The sequence below is a fragment of the Rhopilema esculentum genome, chromosome 1 (genome assembly GCF_057945365.1).
Source record: "Rhopilema esculentum isolate cy_ngs chromosome 1, ASM5794536v1, whole genome shotgun sequence".
NCBI lineage: Eukaryota > Metazoa > Cnidaria > Scyphozoa > Rhizostomeae > Rhizostomatidae > Rhopilema > Rhopilema esculentum.
The window spans coordinates 2,981,391-3,007,463 of NC_142815.1; the positions used below are offsets into that span (position 1 = coordinate 2,981,391).

At 38.7% G+C, this 26,073-nt stretch overlaps 3 protein-coding genes across 4 annotated transcripts in view; all 3 read right to left on the reverse strand.

Moving 5' to 3' along the window:
• The window catches only part of LOC135690294 (tyrosine-protein phosphatase non-receptor type 13), a 48,786-nt gene extending 47,876 nt beyond the window's left edge, over positions 1–910 (reverse strand). For both annotated transcript variants that reach the window (XM_065207808.2, XM_065207807.2), the window contains exon 1: positions 522–910. The gene's annotated coding sequence lies outside the window, so the exon portion shown is untranslated. The remainder of the gene's footprint in view (positions 1–521) is intronic.
• Positions 911–4,695: 3,785 nt separating this feature from the next.
• On the reverse strand, positions 4,696–9,003 carry LOC135690341 (uncharacterized). The gene is made up of 2 exons (XM_065207858.2): positions 8,421–9,003; positions 4,696–7,262 (listed from the first exon to the last, which is right to left on the reverse strand). The coding sequence occupies exons 1-2, from the start codon at positions 8,886–8,888 to the stop codon at positions 6,855–6,857; spliced, it is 876 nt and encodes a 291-aa protein (XP_065063930.2). The 5' UTR covers positions 8,889–9,003; the 3' UTR covers positions 4,696–6,854.
• Positions 9,004–10,388: 1,385 nt separating this feature from the next.
• On the reverse strand, positions 10,389–25,541 carry LOC135690288 (uncharacterized). The gene is made up of 4 exons (XM_065207797.2): positions 24,133–25,541; positions 16,075–19,049; positions 15,301–15,677; positions 10,389–13,235 (listed from the first exon to the last, which is right to left on the reverse strand). Exons 1-3 carry the CDS (start codon positions 25,350–25,352, stop codon positions 15,313–15,315), a joined length of 4,560 nt encoding a protein of 1,519 aa, XP_065063869.2. The 5' UTR covers positions 25,353–25,541; the 3' UTR covers positions 10,389–13,235; positions 15,301–15,312.
• Positions 25,542–26,073: the final 532 nt, after the last annotated feature.

Genomic DNA, 26,073 nt, shown 5'->3' on the forward strand with positions numbered 1-26,073 from the left:
ACCAACATTTGCCTTAAAAAGCCTGTTCGCAGCAGGTCTTCTTCTCTTGAATTCCACTAATGAAACCATTAAAATGAATTCCGTTGGGGAATGGATGTTACATTGTAATCATACAAAAACAAAGGATGAAACCTATGTGATGTTGACTGGCATCATAAAGAAGAAACCTATACATTTGTTTCCGCTTAGGAATGTTTTCTAGTGGATGTTGTTATTATATCGCAAGCATTTTCTGGTCTATGCACTTATCAACATGCAAATATAATTATATATCAAATTTTATCTTAAAGTTATTCTGAAGTAGGTAGAGGTTAAATTAAAAATACAACGCTATTGGTCAACAAGAAAAGCGGGCGGCGAGAAATGCGTTCGATGAGCCGTGACCATCGCCCCAAAATCAAAGCATGTTGCAGAAAGTTATCGCCCCGATTTTCATTTGTTTTCCTACGCAAAAATGAATGCTTGAAAAACCTACGCAAACATTCTTTATAAAGACGATGTGTATAACATCGTCAACCTACCTTAATTTGAAGCGCAGTATAAATCCTTGCGTATTGCTTTGGTGTAGTAACACAAACTGCGGTGCATATCCCAACACGATCATGCATAGATTTGCCGCATAGCCGTTGGCTAATGATGAAACCCTTACACTGCCGATCGCCCGTAAAAAACAACCTGCCGTTACAATACCTGCAGAAATTTCAAAATTTTCACTTTCACAGATGTTCACCATTCCGAACACATCATCAGGCTTCGTTTTCAATAACAAAGCCAAATTGCAGTAAAACAAAAGAGCTTTGTCAACAGATAAACGAAGACAATAGGCCCTGCTCAGAATGACATTACAATGGTTTTGCGCATTGTATTGGCCTCTGCACCTGCATGGCCGCAATGGCTTCTTAACTCCACTGATCGTCAGATTATTTGACTCATTACAACTTCTATCAAGCTTGATTCATCCACTGTGAATATCTTTGACTTGCAAGCCTGCGAGACGTTTGATTTTCAATTAGATCTAAGTTGATTAAAACTGTACTTGACGCTGCGAATGTGTTACGCGTGCACCTGCGATGGCATCTTTGGTGCCTCGCAGCATTATAAAAGGCAAATATGCAACAAATTTTAACTGAGCGAAAATGCAAACTTGTTTATTCGTCATAGGCACAATAATTTCGACTGGAACGCTGGAAAGGTTTGAAGCAATCTCTAGCTACTTTGGGCTGAACTTTTAAGAAACGTTATTTGCCAGATTTTAACGAAAAAAAGCCTAGTACTGTGCTGGAACATTCCGAAGAGTCTGTACTGTATGATGTTTTTAATATTTCGTGCCATCTTCAAATTCATGATAACCTAGCCTACGTGCAGACTCAAAATTTCCTACTTTCCCCATAGTCGAGTGTCTGCACGCAGGCTATGATAGTCCAACACCCCGAATTGTTGAAGCCTATATCCTGATAAAATCGTCTACATATAAATGTTTATTGGCATCTTAATCTCCTGGTATGTTGAGAATGATCAATAATATTTTGTTCTAGACAGGCATTCGGAAATATTTAAATTTTAAGTATACTGTTAAGGCAGACTTTCCCTTTGAAAAGACATTTCGCAGTTCAAATAATTCATGAAGAAATCAAGCGTTGCTTTTGTACTAATTCAAAAGCAAATATTGCTACGGATTTTATAATGAGTAGTAGCAGTATAAGGAAATATGTTATTTGTTGTAGTGGAAAAGGCTCCTACAATCAGGGCCGCCGAGAGATTTTGGAGGCCCTGGGGCAAAACTGAAAGACAAGTATGCTCTTTAGATTAGCTTAAATTCGTCTATTTTCTTGCGATCGCTTAAAAATTTTCTCAAAAAAGTATTGTTACAGGAAATAGAGAAGAAATTGTCGTTCAACCGAGTAAGAAATTGTCGTTCAAACGTTCACAAGACTGGGGAAATTGACTTAGAAGCAAACTTTCAGCTTTGCGACTATATTTTCAAAACCGGCCTAGTATCGTACTGCATGAAAATACAAAACACAATCAATTTCTTAAGACGAATGACACTAAGCACCAACTGAAGGTTGTGCAAGAGTATTAAAAGCACAATTTAAAGACTGCTGTCCAACATGGATCTCCGAGCGACTAAAATCCTTTTAAAGTTTTACAAAGAGGTTTAATTGACTTTCACTACAGACTGCTTGGTGCACTGATAGAGCATCTGTCACTGACAATCTGGTGGGCAATAATGTATTTTAAAGCGGGCAGTAAAATGTGGAATTCTTTATCTTGCCAAAATCTTTTTACTTCAGACACAGCGGGTATCAAAAGACCAGAGAAATTAAGCTGCTAGACACTGGATGTAATTAAAACAGACCTGCTTGCGTATGATAATAACGAATCGAGGAATTGCTTGGTCGAAGCAGAAGCGATTCGCAGGGGTGTAGTACTTGGGAGGGGGGGTACGATGTTGCAAGGGTGTAGTACTACTACTAGGGGAGAGATCCGATGTTGCAGGGGTGTGGTACTAGGGGATGGGTCGATGTTGCAGGGGTGTAGTACCAGGGGAGATCCGATGTTGCAGGAGCGTAGAACTAGAGAGATCCGATGTTGTAGGGGTGTAGTACTGGGGGAGATCCAATGTTTCAGGGGTGTAGTACTAGGGGAGGGGCTGATGTTGCAGGGGTGTAGTACTAGGGGAGGGGGCGATGTTGCAGGGGTGTAGTACCAGGGGAGATCCGATGTTGCAGGAGCGTAGAACTAGAGAGATCCGATGTTGTAGGGGTGTAGTACTGGGGGAGATCCAATGTTTCAGGGGTGTAGTACTAGGGGAGGGGCTGATGTTGCAGGGGTGTAGTACTAGGGGAGGGGGCGATGTTGTAGGGGTGTAGTACTAGGGGAGATCCGATGTTGTAGGGGTGTAGTACTGGGGGATATCCAATGTTGCAGGGGTGTAGTACTAGGGGAGGGACCGATGTTGCAGGGGTGTAGTACTAGGGGAGGGGGCGATGTTGTAGGGGTGTAGTACTAGGGGAGATCCGAAGTTGCAGGGGTGTAGAACTAGGGGAGATCCGATGTTGCAGGGGTGTAGTACTAGGGGAGATCTGATGTTGCAGGGGTGTAGAACTAGGGAAAAGACCGATGTTGCAGGGGTGTAGTACTAGGGAAGGGACCGATGTTGCAGGGGTGTAGTACTAGCGGAGGGGACGATGTTGCAGGGGTGTAGAACTAGGGGAGGGGCCGATGTTGCAGGGGTGTAGTGCTAGGGAAGGGACCGATGTTGCAGGGGTGTTGTACTAAGGGAGGGGCTGATGTTTCAATGGTGTAGTACTAGGAGAGATCCGATGTTGCAGTGGTGTAGAATTAGGGGAGAGATCCGATGTTGCAGGGGTGTGGTACTAGGGGAGTCGGATGTTGCAGGGGTGTAGTACTAGGGGGCCCGATGTTGCAGGGATGTATTACTAGAGGGCCCGATGTTGCAGGGGTGTAATGATAGGGGTCACAGGGATGCTGAGCTCCCATTGCTAGTGCCAAAAAGCAGCGAAATTCTGGTTTTGCTATCGTTTCTTTGCAATATTTCGTGGTGCAAGCTAATAAGCGAGAGTTATGTCTATTGCGCAAACCAAGGGCCGAGATAGGGGAGGGAGGTTGGTGGGGGCTTAGGAATTAGAGCCCCCCCAGTTTTAGAGATGCACATATTCTAATAAGGTAATTTTGAAAATTTTTATGTTCTATAAAATGGTGCAAATTAAAGCTCCCTATATTTCGAAACGTATCTTGGCCCTTGGAGCAGACCCCCCTCTTTTCAGTCGATACCCATGCAAAGCACACATTCACAACTGCGCACGCTCTATGACTTTAACAAGAGGGCTGGTTTACTCATTCAAAAGCTTAAAAATTCTGCGTCTCTGAAGTAAATGGAGCTAAAGAGATTTGGTTCGCCAAGCATCTGGCGATTATCTTGAAATATGTTATTACAGTCACAGCATGTAAAATAATTATGATAAATTGATACGAACGTTGAACTCGTGCAAGGATATGCTTCTACATCCCTTTTACACTCTTTTGTGTTATGCTCTTTATTTTCAACAGGGTCTTTTCTATCATACAAACTAGGGGGCTAATTGCTCCCCTCCCCCAGTGACCTCCATTGCTCAAAATAATAGGCTACTGTCCACCTCTTTATATGACACACCTGCCCCCAGCTGATTTACTTTCGAAAAGCATATTTATCTATATCCCTTTTATACTCTTTTGTTTTAAACACAGGTTCCTTTTTATCATAAAAACTAGGGGGCCAATTGCTCCCCTCCCCCAGTGACCTTCATTGTTCAAAATAATAGGTTATTGTCCACCTCTTTATGTAACAAAGACCTGCCTCCAGCTGATTTTCTTTCGAAAAGGATATTTATCTACATCCCTTTTATACTCTTTTATGTTATATACAGGTTCCTTTTTTATCATACCAACTAGCAGGGCAACTACCTCTTCTGCCCCAGTGACCTTCATTGTTCAAAATAATAGATTATTGTCCACCTCTTTGTATGACAAAGACCTGCTCCAGGCAATTACCATTGTTCAAAATACTAGGCTTTTGTCACACTCTTTGTATAGCAAAAAACCTGCTCCCAAGCTAATTTTCTTTCGAAAAAAGTACACTTATACATTTCTATTCATCAACCAGATACAAGTTTACACAATGAAAGACACTGCTTTAATAACTAACATTGTATTAACAATATAATATTTCAAATACAATGATCTAGAATAAAAATAAATACACATTCCAAAATGTAACAATTTGTATATACAATTGCATTTATACTGATGTTGTATTTTAAGGAAAATGTATACACTGACTGCATTGCATTTGTGTTGAGAACTCATTCAAAATTTCCTCAACAATTAAAGTATAATATTTACAGATAGTGCAAGCCATGGGGGTTGTTAGGATTTTAAAATTAGAGGGGGGGGGGAGTTTTCTAATTTCTATTGCTAATTACCTGAAGAAGAGGATATATCCAAGCCTGAATGAATGCTTGAAAGAAAATTGTAAAATTCTACCAGGGTTAATTTTTTCTATATGAGAACTTTTCAGGGTTTAGAAAGAAGGGAGGGTGCTGAAATGTAAATTGGAATAATTTTATTTATTTCTAGGCTTGATATATTATTTGCGGGGGGGGGGGGGGGAAACAACCCCACACAGCAAACATTTTACATCTCTATCTTTTTTTAATTGCAAAGCAAAGATACTTCCATTAATTAATTAATAAATCAATACTCAAGAGGGTTCCTACTTTAATCAAACCAACCAGGTTGTCATGGCAATGTCATACCAGGTTGCCATGGCAATGTCATACCCACGTGCTTGCAAATTCACCCAATAAAATATAAACATGAAAAACTCATTAAAAATGATAAATCTAAAAATCTAAATGCATTTTGTTATTAAAAATCAACCCAAAAGACCTCCTGAGTAAGTTGAATAAAGTATTCACTGTCAAATTGATAGTTAGCTGTGAAAATGAAAGAGTTGCTCTATCTTCAAACAACGATGAAATTAGCAAATCTTTTGATTTACAAATCCTTGCCCCCTTCAAGTTTTGTCTACCAGCATTTGCCCCCACATCAAGAGGTTTTTTGAGGTAATTTATTTAACTATCTACAATTAACTGTGACTGTGAATTTCAGGGTGACTTTGTATCATGGGAACTTTGACAACCTCATCAATATAGAAACAATTTTTTTAAAACTCACAGGGTAACAAAACTATTGCTTGGGCCTGTAAAGCAATCATACAGGATTGATATCAGACATTTCTACAGGCTTTCATGGGAAAAATTTGCAAAACATAACACACATGTGTAACGCAGAGAACTGACAGTGTGCATGTGATGTCATGTTCGAAGGCAAATCTGTAGAATCATGGGTTTTGTAATGGTGTCATTAGGCAATGCTAATTAATGACATATTGCTTGTGCTTGTCATGTGATGACATGTCATGTTTATCAATAAATTGGAAAAGTGTGATTTCTCAGTGATTAGAGAATTGGAATATGCACTAGAGACACGTCTCTTTCTGTTGTCCGTTTCTGCCCAGTCATAACACATGAATCAATCTAGGCATGTGGTGGAATGTGTCCTTTGAATTCTGCAAAGAAACTGGACACCCTAATATCCACATTTGAGGATATGCTACTTTTTTAGAAGGGCCAAAAACATCAACTACAAGGATTGACGCTTGTAAGAAAACCTAAACAAGCTAATCATAAAAAGTTCTTTATGAAAACAAACGAAGGGGTTAAGATTTGGCCTGTACGGATAGTGGTTAAGGTGTACAAATAACGATCCTATGGTGGTTGGTTTAAGAAAAAGGCTTGCCATATCTGTGGAGAGCACACTTGGGCAAGGTGTTAGCATAAATTGTTCCTTTTCGAACTAGAATTATAATAAAGCACAGTGAGGAAACATCAAAGAAAGCTGCAGTTTGATTATGGTAGAGGCAAACAGAATTGTCTTGGACAGAGGAAAATTGAGAACTGCTAAAACATGAGCATTCAGTTGAAGATGCCAAGGTCGTTGTTATCTTTACAGTCTGTGAATGCAGCTTGCTTCATGCCCCTGAGAGAAGAGAATAGGGGGTACTATTTAAAGTTAGCAGTGTGGCTTTTGGCTAATGACAGACTGTAAACCATCACTTTATTTTACATGCGTGACAAAGCTTTGAAAGCTGGTAAGAGTCAGGGAATACCACCTTGTGACTGCACAATTTTCCCAAAAAGCCTGTTTTGGGGCTTAGATTAATTGTATATTAACAGAAAGTTGAAAGTGGACCAAAGTCACCCTGCTTTATGGTACAAATAATTTATGAATTAACCCTTTACAAACCTCCACCAACCGATCATTACAGTTACAATTGAAAGAAAACTTCCTACAAGATATTTAATCAAATCAAGCTTTTGTGCTTCCATTTCCATCCTTACTTTGGCAATTTCAGTTTCTATCCTGTTATTAGTATCCTTTATTTTCTGTTCATGAAAGGACGATTCCTCTCTCGCTCTTCCTTTCTCTAAGCTCAAATCCAAGGTCAACCCGGATCGTAGTTTCAACAGCTCATCTTTAAGTAATCTGCTTAACTGGGTTAGTTCAGCTTTCATGTTTTCATTCTCTTGTTTCAACATAAGGAACTCACTCTTCTCCAAAATCACCATATCTTTTCTCAATGCTTCAACTGTTGCACTCATTCTTATTTCAAGTTGGGCAAGCTCATTTCTAGAAACCTTAAATACACAAAATGATATTAAAGATGGCTTTGAAAAAAGCAAGCATTTTACAACATTTACAATCAACTTAAAGCTTTTTCATCTGACACTCCTCAGAGCATAAAACGTCAGAATGAAGGTCCGAATGTACATGATGAAAAATATATATCCAGTTGTGGATCGAAATAGGCCAATGAGAAAAACGCAAGCACAAGGCTGGTATAGTTGACCGATCAGTGCTGCATTCCTTTAGAAAAATTACCACTGGAGTCCAAGAGAGAAAACAAACTCCTTATGTATTTGTATTTTGTATTTGTTGCTATCTAGCATCCGAGGGTAGTTTTAGGACACTGAGAAGCTATGCTTATCGAGCAGTGTCCTGGTCCTTCCTCTCGATGTGACAACACCTCGTGATTCCTACGCCTGGAATTACAGAGAGCTGGTGACTCTCCCCACTCTGGGTGAAAGTTTGGTCATGCCAGAGACTCGAACCACGGACCCTTGGGTCTGTAGTCAGTGCCTCTAACAACTGAGCCATCCTCGCACCTGTCTGTTTACTGGTCCGTTAGTAGTTGGTGCCCTATAGGTAGGGAACAGTTGCCTGGTGAATGCATCACACATGAAACTGGAAGCAACAGCTCAGAACTATCCTGTTCTAAACACTAAATGGCATATCTTTATAGTTGTTTGTTAATGGTGTCATAAGAATCTATTTCCAGAATTTCAAATAAGACCACGCAATTAGAAAAGCAACAAGAGATTACATCTAAATATCCAAAATTAGTTGAATGTGTAAGAAACTCGCTGAGATAGAGGGGGTGTGGCCTTTGCCAAAATCATATTGTAAGAAAGAAAAACTTTAAGAAAAATAGACAGGACAGAATTTCAATTTTCAATATAACGAAATTGGGGAAATATAACACGTTGTGTCTCCTATTTTATTATTTTAGAAGTCATTAATTGTCGGAGTCTTTTGGGGAATAAACAAAGAAAATTAATTAGACATACTTTATACCCCTTTACATGGAACAAAATGATACGTATAAGGATGCTTGCTGTAAATTAGATCATTGACCAGCTAGCTTAGAAAAATTAGGAGTAGGAAAATCAATTAATAATGGGGAAGGTAGGTGTGTCGAGAATGAATGAAGACGAAGCGGTGTGGTGATATCTTACCATGTATCTTGACATCCCAGAAGCTCCACTCGTCAGAATCTCTGTCAGACAATCTGTTATAGTTTCTGCTTGATCTAAACTGAATCCATGACTTTGTAAGGTAGTCACAAGTTTGTGCGTGTCGAAATAAAATGTCGCGCTTGAATCCACGGCCGGGGTTAAAGTTGGTGGGGAGTTTGAAAGTCCTGATAAATTCATAAATTCACGCCCCTTTAACTCCTGGACTTTAGATTCCATAGCAGTGAATCTTTGAAGAAGATTGAGATTATGTTTATTGTAGAATGAACTTTGTTTTGATGAATCTGACGTCGAGACAGTTCTCAATGTACTTTTAGGCCAGTCCGATAAACCTAGCGGTCTGGCACGAACGCTGCTGTGCCCTCCAGCGGCCCGTAATAGTCCATGACAGCAAGTTTTATCGACATGTTTCAGTGTATTGCAAAGTGTCTTTAAGGTCGGAGCAGCCATATTAATCCACAAAAGCTTTCTTAAACGATTTCGATCCGGAGCACTTCTAAGTAACGATCAAAATTTAATTCTCCCACCTTCCACCTTCTTGAGTTTTTAGACGAAAACGAGTTTCGGACGTGAATCAGAGGCCATGTGTCCATGGAAATTATTGTTCTTAATCATGGGGAAAAAACTTTTTGAGACAGTAATGTTTTTGTGGTCACATTTTTCTCACGTGATTGCATCATTTTGTAAATTGATCACATGCCTAAAGAACTGGACTTTGATCCTTTTACATCTTTAATAGTTATATATTCCCATCGATTTTCAATAAAAAACCGACATTAAAATATAATTTAACCGTAAAGATAAAACCCTTTCACAACCCAGCTGCCTTTTTCTGTAAAAAACAATACGGTGGAAAAACTACAATAGGCACGCGAATCTTGTTTATTTCATGATTTCAAATGCGAAATAATACAAACTCATTTGAATTTTGTTTTAAGCATATGACCAATAATTATTAAGAAGTTGTCAAATGCGAGTCAAAAATGTACAAAGATTCGCATTCTTAAAAGGACTGGGGTATTGCCTGTTATAATGACGTAATGCCCATCTAGCCTAGTCCCCAGATCCCTAAAATACAAGGCTTCTTCATCAAAAACGTAAAAACCAAATGCATTGTGGACGCGTTCCCCTTGTCTCGTTTGTTTATGGTTGTCGTCTTAAAATATATAAATTATTTCTCTCAACATCTTCCCTCCCATTTCTTAGGAAATTTTCAAAAGGTGTCATCAAGTCTAAAAGGGTAATATAAAAGATTTATTTGAATATTCGAAACGGTACTTTTCTATTTCAATATTGGTTCATAGAAGTGCTACGTCTTCTGGTCTGAAGTCGATTTATCAATTAAGAAGAGAAAGAAGACATGAGTGGTAAGATTGGGGAGGCAAAGGTGGGGCTAGTGTGGGATAAATGGGGGTTCACAACCTTAGCAACGCTGGGAAATATGTACCCTCTTTCAAAGAATTTTTACCATTATGGGGGGCCTTCCCCTCACTACGCTACTGGTTAGAAATGATTCCTTTCGACGATCAAAGTTCAGCTCTATGTCCCTTTGGTTCCGTGACCACAATTGGGCACAGGTCTCCCGTAAAATGGAGTAATATTGCCCTTATCCCTTACTTTGAATCTTCCAAGGCTCTAAATAAAACTAACCTCCTCGTAGAAATTACAGTTTTGAGATTATGAAATTATTTAAAACCAACAAAAAAGAACGGGTATTGCAACTAGAATGCTGTTGAGGAGGTAAGGTCACCCGGCTTTCCTAATTTCTCGAACTGTAAACTGTAAAAAAATTAGAGGGAAAAGGGGCACAGATTGGAAAATCTGTGGTCCTCTTTCTCCTCTCTGTCAGCCATCTTTAGGTCACCTCATTCTGGGGTTCGACATGAACTGACAGGCACCAATGAAAATGATCTTAGAGTTCACAAATAAAGCATAGAGACAAAGAAAAACTGCAAATAAATCGGTATAGAACCAAAATAGAAAATATTACTGACATGACGTACTGGTTTTTATCAACCACTTTTTTACCAAATTGCATAAATTATCTACCGGAAGTTGCATAAATAAAGGTGAAATTACACGCAGGATTAGAAAATTATTAACACTATACAAATATCAATTTTCTTACGTCAGGACAAGGAAGGGGTAGCTGGAAGGAAGGGGGTAGCTGGGGGAAGAAGGGGTAGCTGGAAGGAAGGGGGTAGCTGGGGGGAAGAAGGGGTAGCTGGAAGAAAGGGGGTAGCTGGGGGGAAGAAGGGGTAGCTGGAAGGAAGGGGGTAGCTGGGGGAAGAAGGGGTAGCTGAAAAGAACGGGGTAATTGGGGAGAAGAAAGGGTAGCTGGAGGAAACAAGGGGTAGCTGGAGGGAAGGGGGAACTATGAAGGGGGCACAATACCATTTTTATCTGTTTTCAGTGAAAGGATTAAAACATATGAGGGTATTATCCAAAGGAAGGATAAAACTTTTGTGGACTCTTTCTATCATGCTTGTCTGTTCGAAGATTCTCCTCAAACTTGTTAACTATTGTTGGAACTAGAAGAGGGTGTACAAATAAGGGTGGGGTTGGGCTAAAAGTGGAAGAAAGGCAATGTGTTGACTCTCTTCCTCACAAAGAGAAACATCTTTAATTAAAAGAGATTCGTTACATTTTGTCGGCAAAATTTGCTGACGCCATTTCAATTTATTTGGTGTATACAAATAGCGTGCCGAAATATAGATTGGCAAATATTGCTTATTGAAGTATGGATACCGCTGCCAAGATATGCAATACTTTTGCGAAAGAATTTTATTAGCAAAACATTTATATTAATAAATGCATGCATTTTTCTGGGAATTCAATGTCGTCAGACTTTGCGCTCGAGATTCTAGTAGCTTAGGCCTAGAACCAAAGATCAATAAAACAGATAATCCTGGGCTAGACTGGATTTAAGTCTTTTAAATCATTATAGATAATGAAATCCTTTCGATACTTTAAGAAACTTTAAAGATGTTTAAAATACAATCCTTTTGAATACCGAAACAGACGTGGGTTTCCCGAATGACAAATTATCAGGTGTTTCTCAACCGCTGCAGTGAGAAATGGGTTTTTATGTTCTATTGATATTCTGGTATCGATAAATTCGTAAATTATAAACAACTCCCTCTGCAAAGGACTTCTATTAAACAAAGGGCCTATCTTGAATATTTGCAAACTTTAAAGCGAATAAATTCGACGGCAAAAAAATTATTTTTATCATAGCTGGAATCGAGAGGCAAATCACACTAAGAAAATCTCGTACACCTTTCGTGAAAATCCTAATGTTTTATCCGAAAATCCCCAGAAATCCTTTTGTTTTAGGCAAATTCTCGTACGCTATTTGCAAGAGTGAATCGCCCCTCGGCTGGAATATCACTGGCCTGAAGCATAAACGCTTACTACCTTTCTTTGCCAACGAAGTTACAAAAGTTCTTTATTGTGCGAATTCCAGCGGTTAAATTAAATCGTGGACACACCCTTGAAAGTATGCATACAAATTTAAGTCCTCTTAAGACCTTTGAGAGTAAAGTAAATGGAATGAATCGATTCTGAGACAATTTTACTCAAGCCAGGATTTTCACTAATGGGGCGCTTTTCCGGCCTCCAGGGGCTGTGAGGGATGAGGACATAACGTTTTGCTCATGGGAACAGGGGAGCTTTTTGAACTTCAAATAGGGGATGGGAAATAGTATAAATGTTAAGGGGAAGCGAAATGTACTTAGGAGGTTAAGAGAACCTTAGAAAGACAAAAATGGGAATCTCAGGCAATCTCCGTACAAGGGGCAGGGGGAATGTTTTTTTTCACAATTTACATTAAAAATCAACTGCCAATTTCTATATTCTTCAAAGGAGAGCTTCTATACTCACGATATTAGTTTTTACGATTAAAACGTCCTTGAGCTCTGGAAGAATCCAAAATGTAGCACAGCACATTTTAATTAAGCTACAATTACACCGGGGGTCTAAGTCTCATAATCCAGAAAAATCCAGTAGCATAAACGCCATAGTCTTTAAATAAAAACAACGTTATCACTAACCCCCGTTAACGCCAATAAGTCACGTGGATATGGAATCCGACGTTCTACTTGAAAATGATGTTGAAATGTGCAAAAATATTTTTCATTGCAAAACTAAATCTACTTTAGAACAAATTAAATACAAAGAATATTTGAAAGAAATAACTGTTTTCGATCGGAAGAAATGGTGCAACTGGTGTCTCTGAGTGTCAAAATGTACATTTTTGGAAGAAATTGTCCAAACTAGGGGTGGGGGACAAATCTATGGATTAACCAGTGTACGTGGGGGCAACTTTAACAAAAACAGTTCTTTCTTTCTCGATCAATCGCACAAGAACCCAAAAATTGCGTGCTTTTAATTATAATGCCCAAAATTTTCAGAACACAGTCCATGATTTTGAAGCCAGATAAAAATTTATTATCAAAACATAATAATTGTACCCTAAACACAAATTTTACACCCATCAACATATGAGTTTCAGGGAACGTCTAAACTCTTCTATATCTCCTGAAGGTCGTATTGGCTCATATCAAGAATTGTGGTCCAAATCATATCTGTCTGGTCCCGACCGGATGATACAAAAGAAAGCTGGATTTCGATTCGTAATCCAGGGTGATCCAAAATTAGATTTCAACTTACAGCTTCATGCTTTGCTAGATTCACTGATGCTGCCACAGATAGATTGCTTGCAAAAACTCTGGGAATGAATCCAGATTTCTGTCTTTAGTTCCTCATAAATAAGGTTCCAATTTGATTCAAACGAATCTAGAATAAACAACAAACAAAATTAATACAAAAACATAAGGGAAGAGTTGGAAACAAAATCTATCAACTGCAATCTATGGCAATCTATGGCAATCTATGGCAATCTATGGCAATCTATGGCAATCTAATCTAATCTAATCTAATCTAATCTAATCTAATCTAATCTAATCTAAAGCAATCTACTAAAATCTGCAGTTACATATTGCAGCCTACTGTAATATACAGCAATTTATTTCAACCGATTTCGATCTATTGTAATCCACTGCAAATCAACTCTAATCTACAGAAATCTACTAAAAATCTAAAGCAGTTAACATTGAAATACGAGTATTAGCAGTATAACAGAAAAAGATCCTCATTCAAATAATTGAATTAGAATTTTCTCTAATATTTTTAGATTTTTACTAAATCTACATTACTAATTAATATTGTATGAATTTTCTACGCGGATTTTTTTTCGATTCCTTTATTCGAAAATGGAACATCTGAAGCCCGGATTTCGATCATGGAATTCGATATTCGAATAATCGAACGCTATCTTTCATATAAATTTACTGAAAAAAATAAATTGGATTAATTTACAAGAAATTTCAAAAGACCAATACAAAATTTTACACTTTAATTTTCAGATTGACAAATACCGGAATGAAGAGGGTTGAGTTTTAATTCCAAGGATTTTTATGTAGACTATGGTAGATCAGCCAACCTTTTGCAAACTAAAACAGTTTATAAGAAGCTTAGGCCGAACTATAGAACGGAAGTTTTTCATTATGCTTCTTCAAAGTTGATTAATTTCAGAAAATTTTTCGCTATAAATATATGAAAAAAATCAATAAAAAAAATCAAAGAAGCTTAGGCCAAACAGCAGCACTTAATGTTGCTTAAGACTTCATTTAAAATTGCTTTATTTGGAGTATCTTCTACCGTAAACAAAGTATCGCGGGTCAGTTCAATTGATAAACTGAACTGAAGCAAAACAAATACACTTTGTCAGAATCTTAGGCCAAACAAAAGTAATGAAATTTCCGAAAAGGTTTCTACGATGCTTAATTAATGTACACAAACAAACAAATATTTCTTGAGCTAGCGAAACTGTAAGAATAAATGAGTATGTATATTGGGAAATAATTTAGTCGAAGGAATCTTTAGGCAATTCTTTGCTGCTTACGAAACAACTTGGAAACGAAACTAATAAACTTATATTGGCTAGTCTAGCACTGAAGTTAATCACAAATAACTAGCTGCTTTCGAAACTTTTGTCGTATGAATGAATGACTCATACTAAACAAAACCATAGACCTAAACAACATACTGCACACAGCGCTAATTAAAATCCTTTACGTCATAACTAAGCAAAAAAATTGCAAACCTGTAAAGAATTTATTCGGTATTTTATCAACCAACGGAACAAAGGGAGGAGGCCCTGGGGATAATAAGAAAAGCCCCCGCTAAGACAGTGACCCATATAAAAGAAGAATCGCATTTGGAGAGCTTAGACAAGAAATCCATTTAATGAACTTTAGGCCGGTCAAAAGAAAGGAGATATTTCGTGACCCGTTAAGGGGTTTGAAATAAAAAACATGGGGTGCGAATAATCCGATTTTTTCTCATGATAATACGAAAACTAGAGGGGGGTAAAACGAGTAATTGGCTATAGAATGTATGTTAAATTAATCGAAATTAATCTTTGAAAAGGGTTTTTTGGAAAAAAATTCTTGAATATAATCATTAAATGGTCTAATGGAAATATTGTTAAAGGTAATGTGTCCAGCTAAAGCAAGCGACTCTGCGGGGGTTTTTAGAAACATGTGATTTTTCATGTTGTCGCCCCAGCCATTACGGTCGTTTTGTTTATCTATACTGCTGCGAGGCTAGCTTTTTATGTGAGCAGTTTTGCATCGCAAGAATACTAACCAATCGCAAACCGTTATTTTGATTGCATCGCAAGAATACTAACCAATCGCAAGCCGTTATTTTGATGGGTGGCTTGACAAGTTGGGTATACGCAGTCCTTTTATATGGACACATTACCTTTAAGTAAAAAATTGAATTCTTTGAAACTCACCATTTAAATATTTCAAAAATCAGTCGTCATACGACTTGTTGTATACGAGGCTGTCTCCTCCTCATCACTTGAATCAGATTCATCCGTTGACTCCCCATCGTCCAACTGGGCGTAAAAATCATCCATTTCTTTTTTCTGCTGTTTAAAATGCTTTATTGACTTTCCCAATGTAATCAATTGCGTAGCTAATGTGAGATCTTGCTCTCGAAGTTCCCTTAAATCTGTCATAACACGTGACAATGAAGTGCTTATTCGCTTCATAGGGTCTGGGTTCGAAGCTTGTTTCCTGGCAACAGGTTCATCGATATAACTTTCTTCCACCTGTTGTTGTTGCTGCTGATGCTCCTTCGGCGTTTCAAGGCTTGATTCCGGCGCAGCTGTAAAATAAAAGTTTCGAAAAAGATTTATCATAGATTGGGGCTTTGGAAATGATTCAATTAAAATAAAATACTTTGCTTAATATTATCATTAGCATCTTATCCTTAAAAAACTATTTGTCATTCCTAGCACAATCTTTGATGGTTGGCAGAGTACAATTCCATTTTTAGTGGATAAAACTTCAGTAGCCTTTTAAAAAACAAAAGGCTTCGCACAGAGGGACAATAAAAATAAGAGCTTTTCAAAAACAATTCACAGTTTTTGCTTTACACTTTCGAATGTTTTCTAAAGGCAAGCTTTTCCTACGGTGAGATTTGAAACATTCAAAGAAATTAGCATAGGCTCTTACAATTTGTATTATTCGCTACAAAAAATGTTAATGAAAAATGAACAAACCTTCAATATTGTTATCCGCCATGTTCCATTCACCTTCGTGAGAATAACTAGGTACATTGCTCGATTTATTGTGACCATTCCTTGCTTCTGGGACATTTTCGGAACCTTCTGTTTTTTTGGATGCATAAGTATCAGATCTCTTTGAAGGTGGGTCTTTTTTAATCTTGACTTGACTTGATCTAAGGCCGGATATTTTCCTTACGATTTTCACCATTTCTTTTTCTTCCTCATCTTCAGCTTCATTGCAATCGACAAATCCGGAGTTAACATACGGAACCGAATCCTCCTCCCGGGGCTCAAAGTACTCACTTTTGGGCCTAGCAGAACCAACCTTACTTTCCTCGACACTTTCAAAATACTCCGATTTCACCTCTCGCCTTCGTATAGAATCTCGAACTCCGAATTCCGTCTCTACTCGCCCGCCCCTCATAAATGGTTGTCTCAAATTTCCAGGACCTTCATGAAATTTGATGACGTCACCTTCGTACCCAGTCCTTTTTGGTTCTGATATCCGCCTTCTAGCTACAACGGCTGTTTCTTCATTCAGCGAAGAATTAGTTGAGCTGTTCAAACTTCTGTTTAGGCTTGAACTAGATGTTTTCATTTGCTGCCTTCCTTCAGTATATGCTGGCCTAGATTGACTTTGATCAGTGTCTGAAGCCTCGTGCCTCTTTCTGATATCAGCCTCGCTTTCTTCTAAGTCAAGTGACACCCTTCCTCTTCTCTCCATTTTCATGGCGAACTCTTCATTCAACTGAACGTCTCCTAGAACAACAGACTTCCTTTGTGATTTGTTTTTTGCCGATTTTTTTCCGTCTCCTTTTTCAGCCGGTTTTTCTTCCTTTCCATCGCCAGACTTTTTCTTACTTTTGATAAAATCTTTCCCTACCTTCGACAAATTCTCCAAAGACTTGCTGAACGACTGGTATTTTGAAGACAACAGCTTTGAGCCTCGCTTGAATCTTCCGAGCCGTTCCTGCGTTGTATCCCGCGGGGCTTCCTGCAAGGATGCCCTTGTGACGTCATCTCTATTAAGGCTGTTGACATTAGAACTTTGGCCCATTGGTTTGTACCACTGAAAATCCTGAATAATGAGGCTTGAAATATTGGGCGCCATATCAGCATCTGACAAATCACTCGACTGTTCGAAACTGGAACCAACATCTACTGCCTTTTCTCGAAATTCTTGTGAGGTATTTGTAGGTGAATCTCGAGGTTTCCCGCGGGCGTCTGCAGCAAAATCTTGGCTAACACGCACATTATAGCAACTAACGGTTTGGTTTTCGATTTCATGTCTTTCAGCATTTCGATCTTTGATTGGTGGTCCTAAATCTCCTTTTTGCGTTTGCAGTTTCGCTTTGAAGCCGTTTTTACCTTCATCCCCCGGTTCACTTGCGTCCCAGGAGCGGCTCTTTTCATGTTGTAATGGCTTTACAACAGCAACAGGGAAACTCTTGCTACCATCTTGATGTCCACGGCTATTTGTAAACGGGGGTGATGATCCGTTTGTGTTAGGCCATGACTGATTCTGATCGCTAATATCTACCGTGATATTATCAAAATCCGGAGGCGCTGGCCAATCAAATTTGTCCTCGGCACCAGACCTGAATGATAAGTCAGCATCAGCCTCCGCCTGCATCTGCTGCGAGGGAGCTTGTTGCTTAGCAACGCGCTCGTCATGCGATTCTTTTCTCCTAGTGAGACTATTTGTAGGCGAAAATTGACTTTGTGTTGGAGAACTTGATGTAGGAGAAAACTGATTGGAGCTTCGACGAGGCAAGCTGTTAAACCGTAAGTCCCCCTGGTCAAAGGATGAGGAGACTGACGTCACAGGGGGGCTTCGGGGGAGACTACCAAAACGCTGGTTGTCCTGTTCCCCGAAGAAATAGTTATTTGGGGCACTTGTTTTTCTTGGCGACCCACTTCTAGGCAAACTACCATATTTGGGGAAATAATCGCTGCCAGATGAGCTCCGCCTTGAGACAACAGGTCTCGGTGACGTCATCATCGTTTCTGTTTCTGTCACAACCTGTGTCACAATATCAGAATCAAAAGTTGTCTCTTTTCGAAGCCGAGGGCTGTTGCCAAGCGACACTGACCTTGGGGAGTCAAATGAATGTTGGAGATGTGGGCTTGTAGTCCCACTTTGGCTCCTAGGACTAGAGACACTTATGGGCCTAAAATTTCCATTGCCATTCCCAGTTGCAGTCGGCGAAATGCTCCTACTACTTCGGTTACTCTGTTTGCCAATACTTCCAGCCCTTGAAAGCTTTGAATAGCTTTCTTTCTGTATGCTAAGACTTCTCTGGCGCATATCATCCGGACTATACCCGTCACTGTGTTTAGGTGACTCAGCACGACTGCGATTACGCGGGCTGTCACGCGGAGTCTGTCTTTTAACCTCGGGATACCGCGGGTAATTCGAATTTTTTGGCATTCCCATTATTTCTTCACCAGAACGTGAACGCCTATGTGAAGGTTGGATTTCAAGATCTTCATTTAAACCATCATTTCTTGCAGACGAAGAGACGAACGATATATCCTGAGGAGCTGAATTTGTCCGTTCTCGTGAATTATCGGACATTTTCGTATCATTATCGGCATCTTCCTCTCTAATCGCACTTACAAGGGTACTTATCCTACTCTGCTGCGACTGAAGCCATGAATCAATATAGCTTCCTTTTCGTTTACCATATTTGGGTGACTGACGGCCGACGTCATCACGAGTGTCTCCGAGTTTTTCCATATATGGTTTCCTTTGACTATAACTTCGCTCGACTTCATCATCGCAGCTGTTTCTACCTGAACCGGCATCAGTAATAAAATCCCTTGTTGGCGGTTTTCTCGCCGGCGGTCTTTGTGGCGCCTCCGATCGCCGCTCGGCAATTTGTTCGCGGAGTTCCTGTCCCCTCTGTTTATATTGCTCCAGCATACGTCCACATTCTTTCGATCGGCTTATAAGCTCCTCTTTGGACCTGAGTGACAAAATAAACGATAATGCAGACAACGAAATGAAATTCATGATAATAACTTCACTTATCACGCTTCTATTTGAGGTATAATTCACATATTTTACTGTTTAATTTCAAATTAAAGAATCTAAAATATAATGATGTGCAAATTTCACAAGATGGGTTACTGTTTGGGTCATTTCATCAACGTCTATAAACAGGGATTGCAGAAGCGGGGGGGGGGGTGGAGGGTGGGGGTTAGCCCCAAAAGTTGCAAAATGTATTTAAAACCATACAGAAGTACACCATGCTCTTGGTTTTCAGCATGTTTAGTCCCTCACAATGTTTAGCCTACAATAGGCTCCGCAGTTCTTGTCTATAAACTAAACAAACTTTTTCAGCTAAATTAAAATATAAAGTAATACATCTAAATAGATTTTGTATAAACATTCTAAAACTAAAAAGAAACGAATTACGGGGCTGCTCTGTTTTGGTAAAACCGTACAAAGTTCGGCTTCGCAGTAAACTTTTATTGCGATTTTTCCTTTTTTTCTTTAGGCGTCTTGAAAATGGAAAAGGATGACCAAACCGGGTTTGCAGGGTCTTGTAGTGCTTTTTTGGGGGCATGCATTCCTTTTTTCTAGCCTACAATAATTAAACAAGACAAATGAGTTTGTGGTAGGGATTTTCCACAGGCTGCAGGTTTTGCCAGACATGACTCATCGTCTATTAAAAACGAAACAGAATTCAAAGATATGCGAATTATAAATCACCTTTTCTATGAACAAAGAGGGTCTTGTTTTCTTAAGTCCCAATTAAAAGGCATGCCCAGACAGCCTGGGTGTTTAACATGTGAGATGGGGAAATCCGAAGAGCCAAATGGGGATCTAGTGTTTTATTGCACCACAATACGCTATAAAATAAGAATAGTGGATGACGTCATATTCGGCTCAGGCCCCTGAAAATCTTTAGACACGCCCGATAAGAACATAGAAGAGTTTGAGTCTCATAAAATGGCTATTTCGAAACCTGTTTTTTGTAACTGTTGATAAAATATTGGATATTTCTTCCTGAAAAGTTTCACTCCAGTAGTTGCAGATTTCAGATGTGTAGTTTTGGAGTTTAAGGACTTGCAAGTACAAGAAAACAAGGTTTCTTTGCATTTTGTGAAAACGGTAGTACAGATAAACAAATAATAACCATTACGTTGAAACAGTGAACAACAGAAAGCTGACGGCGTTGAGTCTTCGAGAAGCAAGGTAATCTGCAAAAGTCCCGAAATTCAGACAAATTGAGTACAGCCTATTTCCACGTCCAATCACTGTAATTTGGTTTAGGTTGTAAAATCTATGAGCCAGGCCAAACAACAGTAATACACCAGGAAACTATGCTCTTAAACTTGCAATAATTGAGTTCACTTGTGACAAACTTAATTTGTTTTTCAGTGGCGTAACGGTGGCAGACGGGGCCCCTAGGGATTTGTCACTTCAGGGCTCCAAAATTGTTGGCATTAGCAACACAGCGTAAATAAAGCATCAAATTCTAATAAACAGACTTTTCAGTCTTTTGGACACATCATACAGGCAGTGCTGTAGTGCTATCAAAATAACAAGGGGGCCCCTGCACAAAATGCTGCAGAAAACAATAGCAAAAGTAGAAATTTGCCAATTTTCGGCATTAACAAGGGGGGATCAGCCCCCCTGAGTCCCTCTAGCTCTACACCCCTGCATACAGGCTTTGGGACGACCTTATTGTTTATCATATCCAGAAAACAAGCTTCAACGTAAAATAATATAGAAAATTTCTTTGCTTGGGGCCCCTTAAGGCTGGGGATCCTTAGTTTCTGAACTAAAGCTCCTAGCTCCCCTAGCTCCCCCTAGCTCTACACCCTTGCATACAGGCTTTGGGACGACCTTATCCTTTATCATATCCAGAATACAAGCTTCAACGTAAAATAATATAGAAAATATCTTTGCTTGGGGCCCCTTAAGGCTGGGGATCCTTAGTTTCTGAACTAAAGATAACTTGAATGCGTTACGCCACTGTTTGTGTTCTTTCAGGCTATGTGATCCAAATTTAACAAAAATGACGTCATCTCTGAAGGATTCTATCGATATCCCACGGAGAGACCTGGGTCAAATTTGTCACCTTGACAACAAACGATAATGTATCACTAGGATTATCTCCGTTAAAGATCCAAATATGCGGTTATACGGAATATTTTCCCAAAGGTGTACAATAACAAAACCATCCTCGTGTTTTTGAAACAAACCACTCGAGAGATTATTTATAAAATAAGTCTTTATTTGTGCGGAGAAAACACAGTTATCAGCAGCTTGGAGAGGTTCGCTTCCCAGCGGAGTAGCTAAATTTGCAACAAAATATTCCAAGAATTTTTATTAGATTATCTCAAGGTCAGAAACTTGGACCACAGAAACTGGCCTTAGACCAGGATAGGAAAGCCTGCACTCAAGGAGGGCCAGGGGGCAAGCACAAACAAAAGCTGAGTGAAGAAAAATGTCACATTTAAGGGCAAGGGGTTCACTACTCTGTGGTACAGGTGTCCTTGCGAGAGGGAACCAGACAAATCCTCTTAGAGGCTCTAGTTTATCAGCACAACCGTAACATAATTTTAATGGCTTTAGCTTCATAACATTTTATGACTCGAAATATCTGTCTTAAACCATTTGATGTAAAATGGTGATCCCATTTTGCAAAGACAAAGAACAAAAAATGACTCACTGCATTCAAAAACACAGTATGTTATGAAAAATTGCTTGATCCTTATCAAAAAGGAAGTGATTAAATAATCACAGACAATAATATGTAAAAAAGAAACAACCAAAATTTAAAAAGTTGGGAAGTTTCCAAAATGTTTACATTTGAACTTTTCATCAAGGAAACCCAGCCTTTCACCACAGATAATTTAACTGATAAGATAATGTTTCAAATCTATGCCTGGAAGGGAACGTTGAAATGCCTTTATCAAAATGAAACTTACTTCTGGGGTAACCTTCACAGACTTCAAATTGTTATACCAAATTGCCATATCACTTTTCTTGATTAATCTTTTATATAGAAAGAATACTTCCTAGCGTGGAGTTTTCAATCTAAGTTCTGATGTTTTAAACTCTGAAGAGTGTCAAACTAAAAGCTTTAGTATACTCAAATGTTTGCTTTTTTCAATGCCATTTTTAAGTTTTGTACCACCAAAAGATTGTAAACTTTTTAATGTTTGAAATTACTACAATTCCTAAAATCAAACGTGAGACAAAGTTCTCCTTTTCTGAACTATCCTCCAATTCCTACATTGAAAACAGAAACAGCCTTATATATTCATTGTTCAGCTTGACCTAATCACTGTTCTTTTGTTATCAATTTTAGTTTGGTATCTGCATTCATGGTCTGGGCTCATGAAATTGGTATGGATTCAATCTTTCTCCCTCCAGAGTCACCTACCTAAATTAATATGCAATTTCTAAACTGAAAGTAGTTCAATTCTGAATAAATTGTGATAAACACAATCTCTATGGTCTTCTAACATTAGGTGTTAAACTTCCATCTAAGCTTTCTAGTGCACCCAGCAAAAAATTTGTCATTAAATGATTTGTCAACTTTCGTCTAATCCCTCAAAGGTTTTGTCATCCTTCCTTGAAGCAGGATGAACTCATGAAAAAAGAAATGCCAACACTTTATGGCCAAGTGTAAAAGCTTTCCTGATTTCCAATTTTGATAAAGATAACTTTGATACATGTAATCCTAGGCCCTCTAACATGTCTTAATTTCGAAATATTGGCCATGTATAAACATAGGTCTTCTTGGACTTCTAGCTGAGCTGATGTTAGCTTCAAAGATTGAAAAATGAGCTGTTACTTGCTCTTTGCTTTCAGTTTAAAATGATGTCAATTTTTGCCACATAGGTGTGTTTAGTGGACAAAAGCAAGGTCATTTAAGGTCCAGAATGGCATGCTGATACAAGTAAAATCCATGAATTGATTCTCTAGAAAATTTGCATATGAATAACAAAGCTGTATGTAGGTGCATTTATGCTAGCTAAACACATAAGCTCATAGGTTAAACCTTTAAACCTGTGAAGGATTCAAAATTTTAGGAATTTCCAACACAGATTCCTGGGAAACTGATTTTAGAAGTTTTGGATAAAACCATGGGCACAACAAATGTAAAACGTTTAGGGGAGGGGGTAAGCATGGATCTTGCCTAAATACTATTGCTTCATTGAGACAGAATGGCCCAAAAGGAGCCTAGAATGTGACAAATTTTGTCTGATAACAGGGATGGGGGCAGCCAAAAGGATGTTTACAATTTTTGGAGGATCATATAATAATTACAGCACTAATGGTGCTTTTAACTTTTAAAAAGGGTTACCATCCTTAAATGACGCATCAATATATTAGAAATGATGCTTTGATGAGGAACAGAACAGTTCAAAAATATAACATAAATTTGTTGGCACTGTTTTCAAGAAAATGTGCATGAATGTTAGGCACAAGGATAAGAAATTCTAAGGTTGTGAACTTTTGAAAATAATGTCAAATTTGGAGATTTTGCTGAAAAGGTTTCATGAAGGGAGGCTGTGAAACTTTTAAACAAAAGCAAGGAGACAAGTGGGCGGGTTTTGAAACCCAGAAAAGGCTGTTGAGTCATGATAGGTTTTGGTCCATACAAATACAAATATATTGACATAGTCATAGATATGGATTTTAAAATGAGAGGATATATATATATGATTTGAAATATGGGGGCCAGGGGAAGGATAGAAGGGGGGGAAGGGGCTTCAAATCATAGAAGAAAGAACAGGCCCAGAAATTTATTTCTTCAGAGCTGGGTATAATGTCAGCACATGGATCTACCAAAATGGAGCAGGGACAGCAATAGTGGGGTTGAGGGGGCTTAGCCCCAATTCTTCTAGAAATTTACTAAAAGTCATACAATGAATCTTTTTGCACTTGGCTATCCATGTAGACCCCCTCAAAAAATTATTCATCCCCCTCAGCCTGTAATATGCACCAAGGTTCTTCAAAAGAATGAGTTATAGGCTTGAAATAAAGATAAACAAACTATATATATAATAAACAATGATTATTACCTCATAAGATCTTGTGAAACACTTGATAATTTTCTCGCTGATTGTAACGATGTCGGGTCGCTGCCTTGCCTTGCATGTAAGACATCAACAGAATGCCTCTGGACTTTCACAATCCGATCATTTAAATTCCCCTTTCCTTCAATTCTTTTTATGGGTTTGTCTCCCGGTGCAATAGTATCTCTGTTCATCTTGCCAAATTCTGGACACGATTTATTTTCAATGGATCCTGAAGAACTTAGCTTTATTCTTCTCAAATTTGTACTGTCGCTTGTTCTTGAGTACCTGTTATTTGTACTGAGCTTCTCCTCTTCGGAATTACTTCTCAAATCTAACTTCGGCACAGTAACTTCTCTCTGAGTATTCGCACTACTTTCATCGAAGGACCTGATCACAACTCTTGCCTTTCCTTTCCCATCATTATTGACTTTTCCTTCAGAAATTCCTCCATTTCTGCTGTTATCGTAACTTTTCGACACAATTTTTATATTCGTTGGCTTCAATTTAGGCCGAGTTTGATCGATACTTTCACTTCTATGGAAAACCTCGCCGTCTTGTTTATTTCCACATAAAAAACTCCGATCGATTGAGGTTTTTACAAATCCATTAACAGTCACCCGTTTCCCACTGGTATTTCCTTCTGTTTGCTTATCTAATCTTGGTTTTTCACAAACATTTCGACTTGATAAATTATTCCCAGCGGTGACTCTTCCCCTCAATCCCTGGCTGTCTTCAGCAACATCCTTCCTGGGCGAGACAACTTTCTGATTGCGGCCAATCTCATCTCCTTCAAGATTCCTTCCACAATCAACAAAAGCTTTTTCATCAATTCTTTTCTCTTTTAACAAAAGCTTTCCACAAAAATCCTTAACGTCATCATTCAAATGTGCATTACTAGCTATTGAAATTCCAATGCCTTTATCAAAAACATCTTCTTGTCTCTTCAATTGTCCTGCGTATCCAAAATATTTCAAATTATCAACCCGTTGCCTGTGTTCGTGGGGTTCATTTCGCGTGAAATCACTCCTTATTGAATAGGAACCATGTTTTTTCTTCACCTCACTGTTTCCATGCTGGAACTCGCTATGCATTTGTCTAGGCCCACTTGGATACTTGAAGTTTGCTGCCGAATAAAATTGCCGTGACTTCGCTTTTATTAAATTAACATGATAATCTCCATTTTCAATACCAACCCGTGCAACAGGATCAACTGGCCTGGCCATTTTTATAAATTCAGCGAGAAATTTGCCCCTACAACCTTCCCTTCCTCTTCACCGATCCATGTTTGTCAAATTTGAAATTCCAACATATTTTACTAAGGTGGTGCAGATTAAATAGCATATCCGAAATCGACTGTCCCTATCTTATGTTTACCCAGTTTCAAAGGGACTGTCCCCAACATCAACTTGTTAATCTATAAAAAATTCCAATGAAATGAGTAATTCGTTTATGAAACTGGAAAATTCTCGTGTCCCAGACATCGAGTTAAAAACAAGGCTTTGTTTTAACAGTCCGCCAGCATTCCGCAACTTGCTAATGGATTTTGGCTCAAGAGAACTTTAAAAATGTCTGATTTAATTGTGGGTATTTGAAAGCATGCTCTCGGAGTAGTCATTAAGATTCACACGAGGATACTGTAATTAAATGATATTGAATAAAATCAATGCATTCGTGCGTATATTAATCGCGAACTGGGAGCATTTTGACTTTATTACAAATATAGGGGAACGTGACCGAAGAATGAAGGTGGGATGGGTGACTAAAACAACCCTAAGGGCCAAAATAGGGCTTTGAGTGTAGGGTCTAGAGGGCTGGTACATGACATCATCAGCTACCCTTGACATCTTATCTACTCCAGACCCCGTAAAAGCGGACACCCCAGGTCCCATAAAAGCTTCTACCACATGTTTAAGAATGGCTGTCTACATGAAAGGACACAATTTT